The sequence below is a fragment of the Perognathus longimembris genome, chromosome 10, assembly GCF_023159225.1.
Source record: "Perognathus longimembris pacificus isolate PPM17 chromosome 10, ASM2315922v1, whole genome shotgun sequence".
NCBI lineage: Eukaryota > Metazoa > Chordata > Mammalia > Rodentia > Heteromyidae > Perognathus > Perognathus longimembris.
This window is the reverse complement of record NC_063170.1, coordinates 30786663-30804327: the sequence shown is the minus strand read 5'-3', so window position 1 is coordinate 30804327 and position 17665 is coordinate 30786663. Positions and strand designations below refer to the sequence as shown.

Here is a 17665-nt window from a genome sequence, read left to right as displayed (position 1 = left end):
TCTTGGAAAGGTTGGAAAGGTTGTAGTCATCACAGGCCAGGACCTGTCAGGTGGCCCTAGTGCCTGCTAAAAAGCGCCTCCCTCTGAGGCCTTGGGGCAGGAGGCTCCTGATTCTTCTACAGGGCCTCACACCCAATCCTAAGGGCCACTGTTCCTACTGTCCCTGCCATTCGATGGCACCCGGGCGCCCCAATTTGGGTGGAACAGTGGCCTAGTCCCTCAAACAAATTACAAAAGGCCTCAGGTAAATGGAGGATGGTACAGGACCTAAGAAAGATTAATGAGCGGATAATCCCCGCTGGCACTCCTTTACGGGGGCTGCCATGGTGAAAGACCCTCAGAGACCCGCACCCAAGGACACAAACACGGACCACTGGATGCAAGACGCAAGAGGGTTTTATTCAGGCATGCCCGGGCTCCCAGGTACACATGACCTCGAGATCCGCAAGGTTCGGGTCAGTGGCTGAGAGCCCCGAGCTGTTTTGGGGATGACTTTTTATAGAACCTTACAGTCCGTTACAACAGAGCCCGCACTTTTTCAGCCAGTAAATTCAAAGTATTACAACTAGGTCTGCACGCAGGCAGCCAGTCCCTTTAAAACAAATCATACAGTTTAGCCAATCATCCCTTAGCAGGGAGTGTGCTGAGTTGCTTTTCTTCGGCCCTTGGTATGAGGGATTGACCCTTATCCGAGTCAGCACATGTTGTTTGTTCAGACCAGGATGTCCAGCTGCGGGGGCCGGTTCAGCAGAATGCGAGCTTATCTTGCTTTAGGGGGTGAGGGGCTGTACGGCGGCCCTTCCTGCTTAGCTAATTTATCAAGGGGAGGGGGTAGGGTATTTAATATAATTTTTTCTTAGCAAAGCATATTGGTACAGAAGCCAGAAACAGCTTGGTTAGCCTAAAATGGCTGCACTAAGGTTCTGAGCCTGGGGTCTTTCAATGGATCCCCTCTATTCCTCGGGATCTTAATTTCATTATAATTGACATCAAGGACTGTTTCTTTTCCATTCCCCTTGACCCCCAGGATTGTGAGAAGTTTGCTTTCTCTGTGCCCTCGGTTAACTACCAGGGGCCAGACCAGAGGGGCAGAACTTAAACTAGACTCTGTGTGCCCCCTTAAGCCCCAGTTATCCTTCCAGTCATCTTATACTCTGGTGGAGATGCAAAGACTGTTAGGTGAGATTAACTGGTTAAGACCCTGGCTTCACCTGCCTACAGAGGAGCTGCTTCCACTCCATGACTCTTTAAAGGGCGAAGTGCCCACTGATGTTATTACAATAACTCCATCACTTCAAACAGCCTTCCGGAAAATCCAAATGGCCCTAAATATGGCACAGCTGGCACGTTACAAGCCTGAGTGCCTACTTTGCCTTTGGATCCTCCCCGGGTCTGAGCTTTCCTCAGCCGCTATTACCCAGTCAGGCGAGCCTCTTCAATGGGTGCACGCATCAGTGTGAGGAGCTCCCAGAGTTTATTCCCAGCTAGACCAGCGAGCTGAGTTGGTAATTAAGGGCAGGGATACGTCCCTGAGACATTATGGGATTGATCCCGATGTACTAACCATTCCCTACCTGTTGTCAGATTTTGAATGGGTCAGAAGGAATAATGCATGTGTGTCCAGTGCTCTGGAGGGCTTTATGGGAAAGGTAGATTGCCACTATGGCACCTCGAGGTGGGTGACCTCATTTTCCAGGCTACCATGGACCCCTCCTGTACTTTTCTCTACCAGGCCTCTTGTCAAGGCTGCCAATGTGTTTACAGATGGGGGCAGAGCAGGGGCTGCCATAGTGGTACACTCCGCCTTGCCCCCTGCCGGTGGGAAAGAAAACACCCATTACTTTGAAGCAATCACTGGATCTGCGCAGTTTAAGCAATTGTACGCAGTTGCCCTGGCACTGACCCATGTCAAACAGCCAATGAACTTGTTTTCTGATAGTCTTTATGTGGTTAAGTTGCTACCCAACCTGGTATTCTCATACATTAAATTAGATGAAAACCCAATCACCCCTCTGATGATCCAAGTCAGGTCTCTGTTAAAAGAGCGGGGTGAGCCTATATTTTTATAGCACCTTCTTGGACACCAAGGATTGCCTGGGGACCTGGCACAAGGTAATCATATGGCTGACCATCTGGCCACTAATGGGACCATTATAGCTCTGACCATTGTACAACCTCAAACCCTTCAAATGGCCCAAGAACTCCATGAGCATACTCACTTAAATTGGAGAGGGTTACATCAGAGATTTCCTTCAATTCCTATAAAAGTCTTTAAAAAAAGATTATAAGGACTTGCAAATTGTGTATGCCTTTCCTGCAGGTCCCTTCTCTGCAATCTCCTGGGGTTAACCCCAGAAGCCTGAAGCCCAATGTTATCTGGCAGACTGATGTAACCCACTAGGCTCCTTTTGGAAGGCTAAAATATATATTTATATCTATTGACACATGTTCTGGTGCCTGTTGGGCCTCTCTGCATGCGGGGGAAAGAGCACGGCATGCTGAAAGCCACTTCTTGCAGTGTTTTGCTATCCTAGGGCTTCCTTTACAGGTAAAGACAGATAATGGACCTTGCTTCATCAGTAAGCCTTTACAGGCATTTTTCCAAATGTGGAATATTAAACATACCACTGGAATACCATATAACCCAAAGGGTCAGGCCATAATTGAGAGGCATAATAAAACCCTAAAGGATCAATTATTAAAACAAAAAGGGGGTGAAGCCCCCATGACCAGCTGAGGACAGCGATGTTTACATTGAATACTTTAAATTTCTCTAAGGACCAACCTTTGGCAGCTTTCCAGAGACACTGGTCAAGCCAAACACCCTACTTAAAGGTGGAAGTCCGTTGGAAGGACCCCCTTACAGGGGCATGGCGAGGCACAGACCCACTTATCAGTGCGGGAAGGGGCTTTGCATGCGTTTTCCCAACTGGGGAACCAAATCCAATCTGGATACCAGCTAGAGACTTAAAACATTGTTCATCAAAATGACCACCCAAGGGCACTTGCCCTTGAGGGATGTCTCTCCTTGTTTCCTCTCAGGAAAGCAAAGACCGTGGTGGATTTTTTTTTTTTATGGAGAAATGGAAAAGCCTGCCTGTACCGGCGATGGACCCAGTGTTGGCCCTGTTTCTTCCCTGGACCTTGCCTGGTGCCCTTTGGAGTAATGTTTGCCGTGGCAGTGTGGCCCACAGCCTTGCACAAGAACCAAAGGGAAATTTTGCACACTGTTGTTCCTTCCTTCGCTCCCCCCTTTGCTGCTTATTTTAGCAGCCCCCATTGGAGGGAAATAGGAGCTAAAGGATTTGGACACCTTAATGTTTTATGATAAATGTTTACAATAAGCAAGGGATTGTCACCTTGCTGCAATGTTTACTATAAAGTGTTTACTAACCTCAATTGTTAAGTTACCAGCACCCTGGCTGCCAGATCACCAGGGACTGAACCTACCTCTACCTCACCATTGAGGAAAGGAAGAGACATCTGCACTACCTTGAGTGACACCAGAATGGACCAGGATTCCTCTATTTCCTATGGATTAAGCCAGATAAGAGACCCTCCATTGCTTTTTGCCTGTGTTGTAATTGCTCATGTGTTACAGTTGCTCATGTTTGCATTTGCCTTGTATTATGATTGCTTATGCTCATGTCTGCTTTATGCTCCCATTTACATTATGTTTACATTGCCCTGTGCTAGACACATGGGTCTCTTATATTGTAAGCGATAGGCCAGAGCTGTCTAGACAACAAGTGGCCTTTGGCCTTTTAGTCATCTAGGAACCCCATGAGGCTTGTCACTCGACCATTAGGACCTGCTGCTCACTGAGGTCTGCTGGAATGAGAGAAAAATTATCAGGGCTTTCTTTCAAGTGCCAATCCCACTCTCCCCGAGTCCTCTCATCGGGCCAGCCAGCCTGGCAGGAAGGTCAGCCTGAAGAGCTAGGGTGTGGCCCAGGACAGGTACGACTCCCCATGGGGGGTGGGACAACCTAAGACATGGTGCGCTCTCGAGTAGGGAGCCTCCTGCTGTTCAAAGAAAAAATAAAAGTAAAAGGGACAGATGTTGGGGTTCAGCTTTGGCCTTGAGGGGGAAGGGCAACGGAGAGCGCGCCCGAGATGCCGCCCTTCCTCCAGCCCTGGGGGAATGCGGAAGCAGGCCACAATTCTCTGGGTCCGGAACCTGAAGAACTGGCTTTGCGAACAGCCCCCCAAATTTCTCGCCAGCCCATGTGCTCCCCAGTCTCATGGGCTTTGCCCCTGGGGTGGCGCTATCCAAGTGACGTTAGCTCATGAGGGGGTCCTATGACAAGCTCGCCAGCCTATTGCCAGCTCTCTGGTCGATGACCCCTTCTCTCGTCGCCCTCTACTATATCAGTTGCTAGCCCCTCCCTTATTAAATCAGATTTGCTCTTGAAGCATCTCTGAGATCCGTGTATGCCTGGCTTTCTTCACGGGTAAGGAGGGAGGTAAAGCAATCTCCTATGGCCGCGTGCACCTGAGGTCTTTCCTGAGCCCCCCACTCCACTCTGGCCTTACCTGCGGGTCGGGTGACCAGGGGAGAGGGTGAGAAAGGGAGCGATTGGAGTAGAGAAGAGCCTGAATCCCCGCGCCAGGGAAGGCGACCCGAGCCCAGTACATGTTGATAGGTTAGAGTCCACTTTGAGTTTTCTGCATGTTGCTGCCCAGTTTTTTTTTTTAGCACCAGTAGTTGCAGAGGCTATGTTTATTTCATTTTGAGTCTTTGGCTCATTTGTCAGATATCAGCTGACTGTAGGTATGTGGTTTTATTTCTGGGTCTTCTACCCTATTCCACTGATCTTCAGATCTGTTTTTGTGCCAGTACCAGGCTGTTTTTTGATGGCACTGTAATAAACCTTGAAGTCTGGTATTGTGATACCTCCTGTGCTGCTTCTTTCGCGTAGAATTGCTCTGGCTATTCTAGGTCTTTTGTTGCTCCATATGAATTTTGGGGTTGTTTTCTCTATTTTGGTGAAGAATGTAGCTGGGATTTTGATGGGGAGTGCATTTAATTTGTATAACATTTTTGGCTATATGGCCATTTTCACTATATTGATTCTGCCTACTATACTCATGAGCATGGGAGGTCCTTCTGTTTCCTGGTATCCTCTTTGATTTCTCTTTTTAGACTAGTATGTTTTTTCAAGTTAATAGCATACTTTTTAATGTAATATAATGTTTTAGGTAGTGTAAGTATCAATCTTTGATTTAGCTTATCAATCTAAACATTAACATTTTTATTTTCTTTGATTTTTCCCCTAACAGCTCAAAATCATTTCTCCAATGTTGTGTTATAAAACTTCTTTAGCTTGTTATTTACAGCCTGCAGCCATACCAATTTCAAGTTATTCTTGTCTTAGAGTACTCAGAGATTGAGAGATTGAGGAATTTATTTAGTTATGATTACATGTAGATATTCAATGATATTTACAGTATTTGTGTGTGTGTGTGTGTGTGTGTGTGTGTGTGTGTGTGTGTGTGTGTTTATGTTGGCATTAGGACTTCAACTCAGAGCTTCACACTTGCTTGGCTTCCTTTCTCACATCTGGCATTCTAGGTCATGCCTCCAATCTGGCATTTCAATGGTTAATTGAAGATAGTGGCCTACAGATTTCATTACCTCAGCTGGCTTTGAACAGAGATTTCTAGGTCTTCCTGAGAAGCTCATATTACAAGCATGAACCACTGAAATAAGGACTTCTCTAACTTCTGTTTCCTCAATTTCTTTTGTGCCTGTAAAAAACGAATTTTTGCAAATTCCCTTAAGATTCTTGAAAAAACTTCCCTTAGTTATCTCTGTTGTTTAATATATCCCAATGCAAGATTATTTCTTGGTAAATTCCCAAATCCCTAAAACATCCACTTTATGTATAGCTGCTGAATAATTAATGAATGGGGTAGGTCATTTAAAATGTGCTTAAGAATACTCCTTTGATCTTTGTCAGAAGCTACTTAATACTAAATAATTTAAAGTCCTATTTCTGTCAATAGACCTGGTAAGCAGGGGTGAATTAGAAATCATTTCTAGTGGAAGACATTATACACTTGAGCATTCTGTACTCATTTCTAATCTCTATATCATGGAGCTGAGATAAATAAAACAGTTTCATATGTTGGAATATTTTATGGAAGATTTGAAAGTGAAATGAGATGAAGGAGATGGATATTTTTAGTTCTTTCCATGAAAGTGAAGTCATATGTCCTCTAGGAGATAAGGGTAGAATTTTAAATTGTACAATTTCAAATATTATAAAAGGAAGAGTGTGACATTTCAGTAAGGGAAAATGACTCAAATAAGTTAAATTTTTTTATATTAAACTTGATATTCACTCTTCTATGCTTTAGGAATTGTTCTGGGTTTCAAAGTTTTATCTGAAAATGTGTTAACAGTTCTCTGGAACTTTAAAACTTTCCTATGAGTATATTTAAAGCTGCAAAACAATGTTCTTTGAAAGTTATTGTGATATACAGTTATACACATTTTCAGTAAGGGTATCTTTATGTATAAATTCCAAATGATTAGATGCGTGTGTGTAGGGGGGGGGTACACACACATCTCACTGTGTTTAACACATCATCAGCATAAATTAAATCCTTATTAAATGTTAACCATTATAATTAAGATTATAAGAACAAGTTGATGGACAAATATTAAAGTACTATATGTATAAAATATTCATATTATTATTTCTGTTTGATTGATATTGAGAACCACAGGATGTTTTTTTTAAAACCAGGAATGTTAGAGTATTCCTGTGATCTCTATTTTGGGGACTTTGAAGGAAAAGTCTATCTTGGAATACATAGCCAGGCTTTGTCTCAAAAAAGTATGCTAATTTCAATCCATATGATTACGTGTTTTACAGAATGATTTAATCTACCTCTATGACATAATTTCCTTTTAAGCCAATATATCAAATAAGAAAGATAAAATAAGTTGAAGTGTAAGTATTCAAAGAAGAAAAAGAGTCTTTGGAAGTAGACAATCAGAAATAACTTTTTCTTCAATTAAATCATGTTTCCTTTTATTCTTTTCTTTGTTAATACAGACTTCTACCTATGAACTAATACTTTGGACATGGCCAATGTGTCTACTGTGTCTGAATTTGTTTTGCTTGGTCTCTCTAAATTCTTCGGCAAAATCTATGTTTTTCTTTATGGTGTTTTTATTGTTTTATGTGACAACAGTGGTAGGTAACAGCCTCATAGTCATCACAATTGCTGCTGACTCCCAACTGCATTCTCCTATGTATTTCTTGCTTACCAATCTTTCTATTATTGATATGTCCCTCGCTTCCTTTGCCACTCCCAAAATGATTACAGATTACCTTACTGGTCATAAAACTATCTCTCTTTTTTTTTTTTTTTTTTGGCAAGTCCTGGGCCTTGGACTCAGGGCCTAAGCACTGTCTCTGGCTTCTTCCCGCTCAAGGCTAGCACTCTGCCACTTGAGCCACAGCGCCGCTTCTGGCCGTTTTCTGTATATGCGGTGCTGGGGAATCGAACCTAGGGCCTCGGGTATACCGAGGCAGGCACTCTTGCCACTAGGCCACATCCCCAGCCCAAAACTATCTCTTTTAATGGTTGTATCACACAGTTTTTTTTGCATCTTTTCATTGGTACTGAGATTGTTTTACGAATGGCTATGTGTTTTGATAGATATATAGCAATCTGTAAGCCCCTGCATTATGCTTCAATCATTAGTCCCCAGGTATGTATTGCCCTTGGGGTAGCTTCGTGGGTGGTGGGAATCATGCATTCAATGAGTCAGGTTATATTTGGCCTCACATTACCATTCTGTGGCCCTAACAAGGTAGACAGCTTTTTCTGTGATCTTCCTGTGGTGTTCCAGCTGGCTTGTGTGGATATTTACATTCTGGGCCTGTTCATGATCTCAACAGGTGGAATTATTGCTTTGTCCTGTTTTATTCTTTTATTTACTTCATATGTGTTTGTCCTCATTACAATCAAGAATCATTTCTCCAGAGGGTCTTCTAAAGCCCTTTCAACCTGTACAGCTCATTTCATTGTTGTCTTCATGTCCTTTGGGCCATGCATTCTCATCTATATGTGGCCACAAAGCAGATTCGAGACAGAGAAGAGTTTGTCTGTATTTTACACCATCTTTACACCTGTTCTGAACCCAGCTATCTATACGTTGCGATATCAAGACGTAAAAACAGCCATGAGGAGGCTCAAAAAGAGGTTTCTAAATTCCAAGAAGATTGCTCCTTCTCAGGCTTTTCAGGCTTATAGGTATGGAGTGCCATTATTTTGTGACACACAGCCTTGAGTACAATGCCAAAGCCTTGATTAGAATGCTGTATTAGGCTCTTGCTTTCAAACTTCGTATCAAACTGTAATTGCCAGAAACTTGTACATTCACAAGGTCTTTTTATGTATCTGTTAGTATGTGTGATCATATATGTGTTCTTTAAAATATGTGTTGAAATTTCAGGAAAGTAGTTTAATGGGATTAATATTTCCAGGAAAAAAGACCATCTATAAAAATATAAGGAATGACTAGTTAGGACATTGAATATCAATTATCAACTGTTTATAAATGAATTAATGATGACTAATCATTGATTATTAATAATGAATTTGAAATATAAGAGGATAAGTACAGATTAAAGGAGAAATGGGATACAATTGTAATTATAAGCAGCTATTTGTCTAGTTACACAGAGGTTTCCCCTTAAGTTTCACAAAACAGCAAGATTTCAATAGGCCTTAGGAATCTAAACTACTTCAGAAAATCAGCTTTTGCCAAAGGAGGTATGTATACTTTTCTACATATACCTCAGAAAATTCCTTTTTAACATTCAAATCAATTTAAAATTCAAATCACTATTATTAAGAAAAAGTCTGAATACATTTAATTGCAAACATTGATAAGATGAAAAAAAATGATGCAACAGTCTCTACACATTAAATTGGCTAACAAAATGGTCATATTGCTATAATCCCTATTCTGGTAATGCACAGTGTACAAGGCAAGTGGAAGAATTCTGCAAGGCAGAAAATATGAAATGAGCAGCAAAGCAGCATATTTTGTTTCATACAGAAATTATAGAAGTTTAATTCAAATGATTCTGAAACATGGAATTAGTCTGCTTTATTTAAAAAGATTTACATTGCTTTATATTTTAAAGTAGAATTTCGTTTTAACATTTGAATAAATTAAGTTTGTGTTTATTAATACCCCGTCGATGTAATCTACATGGTTTGGTATACAATGAATTTTGTTAAATATAGCTTTCAAATCCTTAATGTATCAATACCACCTGCTGGCAGTCACTCAAATTGCAAGTATTTGAAATAATGAGAACTACTATAATTTTTGTAATTCACTTCACAAATCATCTTTGCAAAATGATGATAAAGATTAAGCAATTCATAGTTACTTAAAATTTGCTATGTGCATGCTGTTTCCTTGTAAATACAAGTGGGAAATGTTTGAAGGCATTTTCATAAATACACTAAAAAATGTTGCAGGCAAATCCTAGATACTCAGAAAGTTGAAATCTGAGTACTGTTATTAGAGGTCAGCCCTGGCAGGACAAGTCCTATAGACTTTTAATTCCAGTTAACTACCAAAAAGTCTGAAAGTGGATCTATAGCTCAAAATAGCACAAAAGATCACAGATAGCACCCAGACCTTGAGTTCAGCCCAGGATTGGCACACAATTTGTTTTTTTCCTGCTTCGACATATTTATTTATTTGGGAAAGAAAAATACAAGAAAATACTTCTGTGTTATTTTATGTTCATTGTACATGCTTTGGAAAATGCAAATAAGTATATAAAATACAATAACAATTCCATTTAATTCTAAACTGCTGAAAGGAAATTATTAATAACGACCTTGTACCCTTTTCATCTGCAGATATATGTGCATTCGTTTAACCTGATTTCCTCATGTGTGAATCTGTCTTACATATATCTACCACATATTTCTCCACACATAATTTCTACTGATTTTGTAGTATTTCATCAGAACAGTGCATTTAGTTAATCTCACATTTTCGGATATTTTACTATTTCTACTTTTTTAAGGCAGCACACAAAATTTTTTAGAATATTTATGAAAATACTTTCAAACATATCCAACTTGTATTTCCAAAATAAAACAAGTTACAACTGCATAAAAACTTAATAAATATCTAATTCTTTCTGGAATTTTTGAGTAAATGGAGAAAAACCATGATTAACATATGTATTAAGAATAAATTAGGAAAGTGAAATTAAGCAATGGAACCTATAAATTATAATTGTAAGTCAAATCATAAGAGGAAGGTACTGTTTTCATCTCCTTGTGTTTGAGCAAGGAAAAATTTAATATGTGTGTGATACCATATGTGTGATACTGTTTAAGCTACAAATTTGAAATCAGTGGATGAAAATATCTTCAGTATTAATATGGGCATACAATGCATGTAGAGCATAGAAATTTGCATACATTTATATAAATAACAATGAAAATAGATCAGTTTAGGTAGCATGAGTGAACTTTTTATGGTTTCAGTTCTATGAGGGGATATATTTAGGTTTAAGGATCTCACTTGTACAAATCTTCTTCAGCTGATATTTTTAGGGACCTCCCCATATATTTCTGTTATGTAGTATTTACTTGTTCAGGGACTATTTTAGAAAATGATTTTTTTATTATGATATATAAGTTGTGGAGTCTTTTGAAATGCTTTGCCTCATCTGTATTTATTTGTGTGTTTGTTTGTTTATTTATTTACTTATCAGTTCTGAGGTTTGAACTTGGGACCTGGACACTGACATTGAGCTTCTTATTCTCAAGGTTAGCTCTTTATCACTTAAGCCACAGCTCCACTTCTGGCTTTATTGGAGATTAGCATCTCATGGACTTTCTTGCCTATGCTGGCTTCAAACCATTTCGCAGATCTCAGCTTCCTGATTGACTACAATTACAGTTGTGAACCACCAGTGCCTGGTCATCATTTGTATTTTTATGGAGAATGCTAAAGCTCATGAAAAACTGCCAAAATTTATCAAAGAGCACACAGCTCTATAATGCAAGTTCACATTGATACTGAGTAGCTGACTTGACAGTAGGAATTTGTATCTGAGAATTGAAAGTGCTATAGATAGCCACTGGAAGACTTCAGGCATACAGAGAACTAATCAATAACAACATTCCCTGTTGGATCATCCCAAGGATCATTATTCCAGATATGTGTAAATCATACAGACATTTAAAACCTTAAATATAATCTATGTTTGGTATTTTTACAATTATATAGCGTTGAGAAGCTGTTGGTACTCTCTTACCAGTGATAAGGCAAGTAAGATCACCATGGGCTCCTTCAGCAGTAATAAGGATGGCACCATTTACCAAAAGTATGTAAACAGGTGGAAATGATGTTTTGCAAAACATGCTAGATAAGCAGAAATAAGTTAACAGAGACGTGTAAATTCATGAACAATTTCTAATGGCTTGTCCTAGTTCTAAATTATCCCCACCATTAATAGAATACGGGCATATGGAAAATCTATCAGTATGTGGTGAATTTCATCCTCTATGTATTTGAAGAGCAATAAAGTTTAACAATACTAAACCTATTTTTGCCAGTCCTAGGGCTTGAATTCAGGGCCTGGGCTCAAGGCTAGCACTTAACCACTTGAGCCACTGCACCACTTCTGGCTTTTTCGGTTTATGTGGTACTGAGGAGTCGAACCCAGGGTTTCATGCATGCTAGGAAAACACTCTATCACTCAGCCATATTCCCAGCCCAAAGCTATACATTTTAAAGAAGTACAAAAGTCCAGTTATAAGAAGTCTTGTAAAATAAAATAGCACAACCAAATGCAGGTAGAAAAATCAACTAATGAAAGCTGATACAATATAAATTATAATTTGTGATAAAAATTAAACTTATTTAGTCCAATAAAATATATTTGTTTGCTTCTAAAAGTATTCCAGAGCTAAGTTTAATGAGGATGGGAAGCTTGAATTTCATTTCTCTTCCTTATATGGATTTCTTCTAAGATCCTGCAATGGGTCCAACAACATCTTATTAATAATATTGATTATTGTTTTCTTCAATTGGATTTGATAATTTTATACATTTTAAAAATTATTTTTTATTATCAAGGTGTGAGTAGATTTCTTGTTAAACTTGTTATGTCCTCCCTCATTTATTTCCCACATTCCCTCTTCCCCAATTCCCTCCATGAGTTATACTGTTAATTTCCAATATATAGTCTTGTTTCCAATATATTGTCACTATTTCATTGGTTCATCTTTTATTCATTGTCTCACCATTTTGATGTTCCCCTTCCCTTCTCTAATTCAGATTAATATACATACAATACCCAGGGTACCAAAATTAAACACAGTGACAACAAGAGCTAAACCATAGGGAAGACAGACAAAAGAAAAAAATAACTTTACATAGTACATTAAAAATAACAACAATGAAAAACAACATTTTTCTTATCTTGGAGTTCATTTTGCTTAGCATCATCTCATATGATCATATTTACCTAGTCATTGAGCTATGGATATCCTCTGCTAGGACTATTCTAGATACATATGAATAATTATCAATAAGGGAAACATACAGTCTATGTTTCTTTGGTTCTGGCTCATTTCACTAAGTATATGATTTCTTCCAAGTCTTTCCATTTCCTTACAAATGAAGCAATGTCATTCTTCTGGTGGAAGCATAGAACTCCATTGTGTATATATACCACATTTTCTTGATCCATTCATCTACTGAGGGGTATCTGGGTTGGTTCCATATTTTAGCTATGGTGAATAATGCTGCAACAAACATGGTTGTGCTGGCAGTTTTACTATTGACTTGTTTGTGATCCTTTGGGTAAATGCCCAGAAGTAGGGTTGCTGGGTCATAGGGGAGCTCTATGCTTAGTCTTTTGAGAAACCTCCATACTGCTTTTCAGAGTGGTTGAACAAGTTTACACTCCCACAAACAGTGTAGTAGCATACCCTTTTGTCCACATCTCTGCCAGCTTCTGTTATTAGATTTCTTGATAATGGCTATTATAAATGGGGTGAAGTGGAATCTCAATGTTTTGACTTGCATTTCTTTTCTGGCCATAGATGTTGAGCACTTCTTCATATGTCTATTGGCCATTCTTGTTTCCACTTCAGAGAAGTCTCTCTTGAAATCAGTTTCTTTGAGGATTTGCTTTGGGGAGCTTATTTTTTTTTCTACTTCCAACAGGAATTTCCACCTGGTAGATTTATTGTCATATCCCCTTTCAAAACAGACACAATGCTTACCATTTTTAAAGGATTACAAGTTGCCATTGAAAGAATAATTTTCCAGTCACTGTACATCAAGTTTGAAAAACTGTCCTGCATGAAAAATATACTTAGAAATCATGTGAATAAAAGGAAAGAATTATTGTGGTTAAAGAAAGATTAAAGTCCCCCTAATGTGCCATCTACATGTGGGTGCTCACTCCCCTCAGGGTTGCTTGCGGGCAGGTATTTCTTGCTCCTTCCCTTTCTGTTGGGATCCAGCCCTTAGACTTGATGGAGGGGCTTGACGCCCCACCCCCAAGCCATGGGGGAAAGCGGAAGCAGGCTACGCTCTCTGGGTCCGGAACCAGAGGGACTGGCTTTGCTCCCAGCCCCCAACTCTCTAGCCAGCCCAGGCGTCCCCCAGTCTAGCCAGCCCGGCGTCTATCTGTCCCACCCTGGCTTGGCGCTTTCGAGTGATGTTAGCTCAAGGGGATCAGGTGACACCCTTCAGCCTATTGGCGTCCGGGCCTATCGCCTTCTCTCGGAATCATCCCCTGGTACCTTTGTCTTAATAAAGCAGTTTGGCTCTGGAGGCCTACTCCGAGACTTGTGTACATCTGACTTTGTCTATTGGTAAGGAGGTGGGCACGCTTTCTAGTTTCGGCCATGAGCGCGTTAGGATGGTGCTGGCTCCCCTGCCCCACTCTAGCTTTATCTGCGGGCTGGGTGACTAGGGGAGAGGGTGAGAAAGGGAGTTGTAAAAAGAGTCATTGAGTCTCGATCCCCACGCAGGGAGAGGCTACCGAGCCCGACATCTTTCATTTGTCATATTGCATTTCTATTGGGGGAGTTTAATTTGTTGATTTCTAATTATATTTTAGATATGAGGCCCTTGTCTATTGTATGGCTAGTGAAGATCTGCCTCCTAATCTGTGAGCTTTTTATTTATCTTGTCAGATATATTTTTGCCATGCAGAAGCTCTGAAGTTCCTCAACAAAATTCTGGCCAATAAACGTTAAATCAACTCATTAAAAATTATACCCTATGATCAAACAGACTTCATTCCATGGATGCAAAGCTGGATCAATCTGTGCAAGTCAATTAATGTAATTCACCACATCACACAAGAGCAAGGAGAAGAACCACATGATCATTTCCAGAGATGTAGAAAAAGCATTTTATAAGATCCAACCCTCATTTATGATGAAAGCTCTGGAGAAATAAAGAATCCATGGAACATTCCAGAATATAATAAAGGCTGTGTATGACAAACCTACAGCTAGCATTATACTTAGTGGCAAAAACTTAAAGCCATTTCCTTTAAAATCAAGATGAGACAAGGATGCTATCTTCACTTCTCTTCAACATAGTACTAGAATTCCTACCAGAGCAATAAGGCAAGAAGAAAATATAAAGGGGATCTAAATAGGGACAGATGAAGTAAAACTCTCTCTCTTTGCAGATGACATGATCCTGTGTTTAAAGAACTCCAACATTCTACTCTCAAGTTACTTGAGCTGATCCAAAACTTTGGCAAAGGATATAAAATTAGTTTTTTACTTTGTATTTGTAATTTATAGCAATTTTGATAGTTTGTAAAATAGATACCATGGAATTTTATAACCTTTAGGGTCTGCAAGAACTGAGTGTGGCTATTAAGTCTTAGACTTGGTTATCTTTTTATGAGTATTTAATTCAAGTTCTCTTATCACTGGTATAAAAATGGGCAAAAATCTTAACACCACTTAGTCTCAGTTTCTACACCTATAAAGGAGATAACAATGGTGCTAAAACCACATAGTTATTTTAGGAGCAAAGGAAATAAATTATAGAAAACTCATAGTTTTATACTATTATTTATTATGCCATTTGTGATTCCAGTTCCTGGAAAGGTAATGCAGAAGGCTCAGAGATTGAAGACAGGCCAGACGCAGCTTGTATAAAGCATTTATGCAAAAAAAAAAGCACTTATGCAAAAAATAGTCTAAAATTAAAACACCTGTAGGGTGGTTCAGGGCATATAATAGTTATTAAGGTGAAGAGATACATGAATGGATACATTAGTAGACAGGTACATTAGTACACAGGAGAATAGCACAAAAATTTAAGTAGATGGGTTGATGAGTTTTGTGTGTACTTTTTATGGGAAATATTTTTCTTAATTGATAACAATTAGACTTTATCAATTCCAAATGGATTAAAGACCTCGAAATCAAAACAGACACCCTGAAAACACTAAAGGAAGGAGTAGGAGAAACACTTGGGCTCCTAGGCGCAGGAAGGAACTTCCTTAACAAAGACCCAGAAAGGCTACAAATCAAAGAAAGGTTGGACAAATGGGGCTGCATCAAACTTCAGAGCTTCTGCACGGTAAAGGACATAGCTCGCAAGATAAACAGAAAGCCCACAGACTGGGAGAAGATCTTTACCGGCCATTCAATGGACAAAGGCCTCATATCTAAAATATATGCAGAACTAAAAAAATTACCTTCCTCCAAAACAAAACCGCAAAGAACCAATAGCCCCCTCATCAAGTGGGCTAAAGACTTACAAAGAGACTTCTCTGATGAGGTAATAAGAATGGCCAAGAGACATATGAAAAAGTGCTCTACCTCACTGGCCATAAAAGAAATGCAAATCAAAACAACATTGAGATTCCATCTCACCCCAGTAAGAATGTCATATATCAAGAAAACTAACAATAGCAGTTGTTGGAAGGGATGTGGCCAAAAGGGAACCCTACTTCATTGTTGGTGGGAATGTAAACTGGTTCAGCCAATCTGGCAAGCAGTATGGAGATTACTCAGAAGGCTAAATGTAGAACTCCCCTATGACCCAGCAACCCCACTTTTGGGTATCTATCCTAAAGACCACAAACAAAATCACAGTAAAGCTACCAGCACAACAAGGTTCATTGCAGCGCAATTTGTTATAGTGAGAATCTGGAACCAACCCAGATGCCCCTCAGTAGACGAATAGATCAGGAAAATGTGGTACATATACACAATGGAATTTTATGCCTCTATCAGAAAGAATGACATTGCCCCATTTGTAAGGAAATGGAAGGACCTGGAAAAAATTATACTAAGTGAAGTGAGCCAGACCCAAAGAAACATGGACTCTATGGTCTCCCTTATTGGGAATAATTAGCACAAGTTTAGGCAAGTCACAGCAGAGGATCACAAGAGCCCAATGGCTATACCCTTATGATCACATAAGATGATGCTAAGTGAAATGAACTCCATTTTATGGAAATGATTGTTATATCACAGTTGTAACTACTTTCAACATCCCATGTGTATCTGTAGCTTCTACTATTGATGATGTTCTTGTATCACCTTCTTGTGATTGTATCTACACTATCTCTGTAATCTTATCTGAGTATATTGGAAACCGTGTATACTGGTATTAGAACTAGGAAATTGAAAGGGAATACCAAAATTGAGAGACACAGGGTAAAAAAATAGAAACAACTACAAAAGCAATACTTGCAAAACTGTTTGGTGTAAGTGAAATGAACACCTCAGGGGGGGAAAGGGTAAAGGTGAGGGGGGAGGGGGCATGAGGGACAAGGTAACAAACAGTACAAGAAATGTACTCAATGCCTATCGTATGAAACTGTACCCTCTCTGTACATCAGTTTTATAATAAAAACTTAAAAAAAAGAATTAGACTTTAGTCAGTAATAGCCAAGAGTATAAAATAGTTGTTTCTCACCATTTTGTCTTGCTTTAGTGAATTTTTTTGAGACAAAATTGCCAGTCATTATTTTCCCATTGAAGAAGTTAAATTCTTGTTGTTTTAACTCACCCTCTCATCAAATAATTCTTCTCTCTTGAGATACAAAAACATTCAGATCCTTAAAATTTCCCTATGTAGCAATATGACAAACATTTGCCTAGTTAACTGTGACTAATCCTACACATATATATCATAGTCAAAGGACTATAATGTATACATATACGTATATGTATATCTAAGAGTTATGTCCATTATATATTATAAATTTAAGCATATAGTAACATCATGGATGAATCTGGAGGGCATTATACTAAGGATAGCACTATGTTGAGACAGATGGAAGGAAGAAGGAATGAGAGACAGAAACTGTTGGTACAAATAAAAGGATACAATTAATAGCACACAATTCATCATTGTATAGTAGAAAAATGGTTGTAAATTTATGTTAAGTCGAATAAACAACTACACACTGATGTAAAAACAGGAGGACAAACCTATTTTACATGATATAAACATATTCTTGGGATAGCTAACATGGATCATTTTCTTAGAAGAAGAAAAATAAATTGGTTACTATAAAATATATTGAAAAACTTTAGCTATCTTACTTTAACATTTAATAAAATGCATTTAAGTTTGATTTCTTACTAACTGAAATAAA

General features: G+C 39.0%; 1 protein-coding gene across 1 annotated transcript; it reads left to right on the top strand.

Moving 5' to 3' along the window:
- The first annotated feature begins 323 nt into the window (after positions 1-323).
- On the top strand, positions 324-9930 carry LOC125357915 (olfactory receptor 4K2-like). The gene is given in 5 exon segments (XM_048354760.1): positions 324-455; positions 7084-7143; positions 7145-7356; positions 7581-8273; positions 9906-9930. Coding segments are annotated over 5 exon segments (1122 nt in total).
- Positions 9931-17665: the final 7735 nt, after the last annotated feature.